This window comes from Sporothrix brasiliensis (assembly GCF_000820605.1).
Source record: "Sporothrix brasiliensis 5110 chromosome Unknown Cont19, whole genome shotgun sequence".
Lineage (NCBI taxonomy): Eukaryota > Fungi > Ascomycota > Sordariomycetes > Ophiostomatales > Ophiostomataceae > Sporothrix > Sporothrix brasiliensis.
In genome coordinates this window covers 53,918-59,917 of record NW_024467138.1, presented here as the reverse complement: position 1 = coordinate 59,917, position 6,000 = coordinate 53,918, and the positions used below count along the sequence as shown (strand labels likewise).

General features: G+C 52.5%; 1 protein-coding gene across 1 annotated transcript; it reads left to right on the top strand.

The window, feature by feature from the left end:
- Positions 1-1,896: 1,896 nt before the first annotated feature.
- Positions 1,897-3,311, top strand: SPBR_00612 (uncharacterized protein; the record flags this gene model as incomplete). The annotated part of the gene is made up of 2 exons (XM_040758931.1): positions 1,897-2,034; positions 2,106-3,311. The coding sequence occupies 2 exons, from the start codon at positions 1,897-1,899 to the stop codon at positions 3,309-3,311; spliced, it is 1,344 nt and encodes a 447-aa protein (XP_040617799.1).
- Positions 3,312-6,000: the final 2,689 nt, after the last annotated feature.

Genomic DNA, 6,000 nt, shown 5'->3' with positions numbered 1-6,000 from the left:
GAACGGCTGATTATGCATTTCTGTTCCTGTTGATGTGTACTGGATGTCACGGATATTCTTGGGCCATGCCAACAGTCTTGCAAGAGGATTCGAGATCCGCACTGGTGTGTTATGGCCAATTTGCTTGTCTCTACGGGCTTCATTTGACTTGCTTCTTCCACAACCCCCCCAGCGTCTTTGATTTTCATATTTCCACATCCTGGTTTTGTCTCCACGTACGATAGTAGTTCGTCCATCCGACCACATAAGAGAGGCTAGTTTTGTCACATCGAATCTCAAAACAATAGAAATCTACCTCCCCGCTAAGTCCCACCACCTTCTACATTACGCCCCTGTCTTGTCTGGACCGGGAACGGCTCAGCTGGCCTAATCTGGCCGGCAGTCTAAGTCGAGGCGGCCCACCGGGCTGATTGGTACAACTGAGTCGTTTTGTGTGTTTGCCATGGAACAGGCCAATACATGGTGTAGACGTTTTGGAAACAGAAGGCGATGTAGGGGTGAGACAGGAAAGAGCGCGAAGTAAAATACATCCATATCTGCCAGGTTATAAGCCAAAACGAAGAAATCCAATGCCAAAGAAAGTGTCAAGAAGTACAAATGGCAAAACTATCAGTTCAACGGACATGAAAGTGTAGAATACTAGCATTGCAAAGTAACAGAACGGAAAGATAGAAAAAAGAATAACACGTCGTACGACATACACCACTCACTAAATCATGATGCCTCTGTTTTGGATGTCTCCGTTTCCGCCGTGTCCTTTGCCCCTGGCACCGTCAGCACCACAAAAGCCCAAACCACCAAAATGGTCACCAAACCACGCCAAACGGCGCCAAACCGCCCCCTCGCACTTCTCCTCCCCCGTATCCGTCCCAAGTGGCTGCCGCTTTGGCTGAACATCATGCACGTCGTAAAGTATGGGATGGGGTTGGATGCCATTCTTTTATTCTACAACCTACATTATTGTTTTATTCTCCTTTCATTTTGCGCATTGCTCTGCCGGTCACCCCCTGCTCTACTGTGACCCTGGCCTGTTTCTTTGTTCTCGTTCCTGTTCCTACTGGTTTGGCCTGGCCTGGTCTCGCGTACCTTGGTGTACTCTCCTTGTGAGCTTCAGTGGATGGAAGATGGTCGTCCTCTTTGTTTGGTTTATTACTTGAGCTCCCCCCCCCCGGCACGTTGCCCTCCTGTTGTTCCTCTTTTCTCCCTTCCTCTTTCCTTTCTTTTTTTCTCTTCCCTCTTTCCCTTGAGGATTAAGAGATTATTTCTTCCTTTTCTTCTTTTTCGATCACGGCGCTGTTGCGTGTGTTCTGACTTTCTTTCTTCTTTCACTTCACTTCTTCTAACCCTCTTTTTTAACAACAGCAGCTGGCCTTTTTTCTTGTCACTCACCCTCGTTACTTTTTTTATTTCTTTTAAACTTTTGACGTTCCCTTCTCACCGTCCAACTGGTTTGGCTGCCTTCCACTCTTTTAAAAAGACACAAGAAACACTTCCTTTCGTTTTACAGCATTTTTTCCCTCCCCATTTTGTGTGTGTGACCTGGGTATTACTTCTCGACTTCTCGACTTCTCGACTTCTCAACTTCTCAACTTCACGACTGTTCCATTTCTCGGGATATTTTTCATCGTCTAAACGCGAACCTTTTCGTTTCTTTCGTACGACCGTACTCATCCACCCGCAGAGATTACCTGCCTCGACCAGTGACCGCCTCGCGTAGCTCATATCTGGACTATCTCGACTCTGCATTTCTTCTCTCGCCCCTTCTTGCTCCCACGATTCGGCTCATATCTCAATATTTTTTTCGCTTTTCACCTCGCCTCCTCGATATTGTTACTTGGTCGATTTGGTTCACACCAAGACAAATATCTCGTAAATATCACCGATATCATCACCACGATGTCTCCGACTCTGCAAATGGCCTCGCCGGCCACGTACACGCCGACGTCTGATGCAATGGACCGACATGAGTACGGCATCTCCAAGAACCGCAAGCCGTCGTCGACTGGTGGTGGCCGGGCCTGGAGTGATGATGAAGTGCGTTTTCTATATTGTACCATTTGATTAAGTCCATTGATTTCAAACCAGCCTCTGCTAACGACCCCCAGGAAGTCTACCTGCTCCAGACACGTCTGCAGAAGATGCCATACAAGCACATTGCGGCACATCTCAAGAAGACGGAGCTCGCGTGCCGGCTCCATTACCATCAGCTGAGCCACGGCAGCAACCGTCGCAAGCGCACGACGAGTGTCTCGTCGGGATCATCGACGGGTGGCCACTCGCCGATCCTGGCGGCGTCCATGCCCTCGCCGATACACGAACACGGCGGCCATGGCCATGGACAGAGCTCGCCCACTCCGTCGCCGCCGGGAAGCTCCGGCAGTTTTGGCCACGGCCATGCCCATAACAACGGTCTCGGCCACGCGCATCACCATGGCATACACAGCCACCACAATTCTCACGGCATGCCCCACGGCCACGGCCACGGCCACGGCCACGGCCAGGGCCACGGCCACAACCACAGCCATGGCCATTGCATCCACCTGCCGAGCATCAACACCGACATTAGCAATACCCACAACAGTATCAGCAACAGCAGCAACAGCACCCACAACACGTCGTCGCCCCGGCTGCCCACGATCCTGCCTAAGCCTGTGTCTATGACCCTGGCTCTGGTGACGGGTGCTGGGTCGTTGTCGTCTTCGAGCCGCAACGGTTCGTACATGGGCGATGCTTCGACAGCGCCGCCGCACAGCGCACCTCTCTTGCCGGCGGCCACGTTCTCGACCCGCACACCGACCAGTGCCACCACGCCCCGGCCCGGCGCCAACTCGAAGGACAGCAGAGAAGGGATGCCCAACCTGCGCCTCGACTGCAGCGGACTGCCGCCGCTGCCACTGTCGTCGACGGGGCCACACCACCCGGTCGACATGGCCCGACTGCACGCCGTGTACGCGGGCCATCGGACTTCGTTCTGGTCGACGATTGCGGGCGAGTACGGCCGCGGATCAAACCCACTCGTGCTGGAGCAGGCGTGGCGTACGGGTGGCAGCGGTCTTCCGAGTTTGTCGACGTCGTCTTCGGCTGGTTCCACAGTCACGGCTGTCACGGCGACCAACGGTACACCGCTGACGCCCGACACGTCACCTGATGAACGCGAGGCGTTTTACGGCGCCAAGGGCACACAGGCTGCTGCGGACAAGACACGCATCTCGTCGATCCTGGGCATCGATGCCAACCCGCGCAGTCCCAAGGAGCGCGAGATGGTGCGACGACTCGAGGAGGAGCGCGTGGTTGTGCCGCCGGTGGCGTAACGGTCTATTGTGCTTGGTGTGTATTGGGAGTGGTCGTACGTCTCTACGATGTCTGTTTCCCAGGGTCTGCTTTCTAGGATCTGGCGTTTTGCGGTCGGCATGTTTGCTTGATGTTTCTTTGTTTGTTTCGCCAGTGAGCTTGATTTGCTTTAGTCTATTTTCTTCGTCTCTTCGTCTCTTCGTCTCTTTTTCTCCTTTTCTCTTTTTCTCTTCTTCTCTTCTTCTCTTTTTCTCTTTTTCGTTTTCTTCTTCTTCGCTTCTTCGATTGCAACATCCCCCCGCCCCCCCCTCCCCCAAACAATATTCTTATCTTTTCATTTCTCTTCTCTTTTGTCCCTTTCCATTTTCTCTTTTTTGTTTTGTCTTTGCTGGAGCACGAGTGATGACCTAAAGATTCCATGACTGCGCGCGACTCCTCAAGCGAGCAACTTGCCCCATTGCCGCCTTTCTTCGTCTTTATTCCCTTCACGTTGCGCTCTAACTCTCTCCGCATGTCTGCATACCCCACCTTTTGTTTCTTCCCGTTTCTCCTCTTTGGCGGTCGGCGCCTTGTAACATTATCTCAAGCGACGGTGACGGTGGTTTTGATGCGACGGTACCGGTGTGGTTGCGATGATGGTGACGATGACGGTGACGATGATGACCTTAGTGGATTAAAAAACCAGCAATTTCTTACCTAGATCGTGTCTTCAACGATGCACGTCGTATTCTGCATCTGTCCGCAATGTTGTGATATGCCCGTTATAAGTCGTATGACGTCGAAGAGAAGCCTCCACGCAGCCTTACCCCAGACCAGCCCCCATATACCACTTAGTAGTCAGTGCGGGATGACTTGCGTGGAGACAGCGTTGGAGATCGAGTGGGAGGCAGAGCAGAGTGGGAGGCAGAATGCGCGAGGGAGTTTGTCTGCTTCTTGCGTGGGGACGCGTGGAGGCGGCGTGGGATGGATTTCTTTCTGGGCGTGGGATGCCGTTACTGCCTTTCCAATCCAGGCCAAAAGCAGCAGGGCACAGAATGCAGGCAGACATAGTTGCCCAATTAGGAACTAGCAACTCTCAGCCTTGTTTACATTCTGCCCCTGCTTGTCGCGTTTCATAGCCTCATCTCGACGTTGGCAACACGCAATCACTCTATGCCGGCTTTTCTTTGGCCCTGCGTGGTCTTTCCTGGTGCGTCGGCCCAAGCACTGACCAGCATCGGTACTGCTCCACTGGAAATGCGAGCCAGCAGTAAACCCATTGCGCCGACCCTCGGCCAGTTGTTATTTTCGTATGACGTCCGGCCCTTCCTGGTTTGCTTGTGCCCCTGTGACTCGCGCCTCGCACTTGCCTCCGCTTCTTTTACTTCTCCGCCTGCTAAGTTCTCGGCCTAGTCCCCTTTTCTTCCGCTTCTCCTTCCTACATCCCTCTCTCGGGCCCCTCACCGCATCAGAGATACTTGGCAGCTGTCACCAAAATCACCATTTCCAAGTAGCCACTAGTTACCGGCCCTAGCTCACCTCCCTGGCCTAGCTGCCATGGCTCGGGCTCCTTCCACCAGGGCCGCATGGTTCCGATACTGAATTAGGCAAGCGTGGGCTGGTCTGGAGACTGAAATCTGGACCAAAAAATAAGGAGAGAAGTGAAAAGGAAGAAAGTTTACCTGGCAGCGATCTCCTTGTCGCCGTCTTGTCCCCTCTTGCGACCGTTGTGAGCCTGCTATTCCCACACCCTGCCACCGTCACCGACTTTCTCGAGCTTCCGATTCGCTCTCCGTGATGTCCGGATGAGGAGTTCTTCTCTGCTTTTCCTACTCACTCCTCATTTTCGGGCTTCCCTTGCTCCTCGTTTTCTCTTCTCCTCCTCTGTCTACTATTCTTCGCTACTACTTGCGATTGGCACTCCTCACCACATCTCTGGTCTTTCTTTTTGTTTTGTTTTTCGTTTTCGTTTTTCTTTACCATCATTCCTCTTCTCGCTTTGGTTCTTAGTGCCTTTCCACCAAATCCTTTTTCCGACCTGCAGCAAACGACGTAGCCAGGTGGAGACTGACCCGATACAAAGGAAGGAAAGGGGCGGAACGTATTATTGAGAAAACAATTGGCGGGAAAGGCACACAAAAGACACGAACTCGATAAGCAAGAGATACCATACCGAAATAAAAGAAAACACCTCTTAAAGCCCTTAACGGTATCATCCAACCAGACGGCGAGGTCAAGAACATGGTTGGTTTGCAGCCGGCGCGCCGAAATACATTAACTCTTTGCTTTCGGTACTCCCAAGGCCAATACCACACAATACAACCCACTTCCCTGCAGGCCACTGCCGGTCGGGATTTCTGACCGTTTTAGAGGCCTCGACCAAGAATCGAACAATAGTCGAAGAGGACGCCATCAATACTCAATACGACCACGGCCTGCATCGGCCTGCACTGTATTCGCTCGGACTGTACCACGTCCCGTTGTCTTGGGCAGCTGTGCCGACTCACGCCCCGATTCACATTCCGATTCACATCACATCACAGAATATTGGTATAGGGCCGGCTTGACGTCAACTCCACACGAATCTGAGAACAATCTGACAACAATTCGAGAAGAATCTGAGTTCAGCCAGACGGCCCAGCACTACTGCCATAACGCAATTTTTGTGCAGAGCAGCAAACTATTCACCCTTCCTCATTCATCTCCTTGTCCCCTCCACAGACCTTTTAA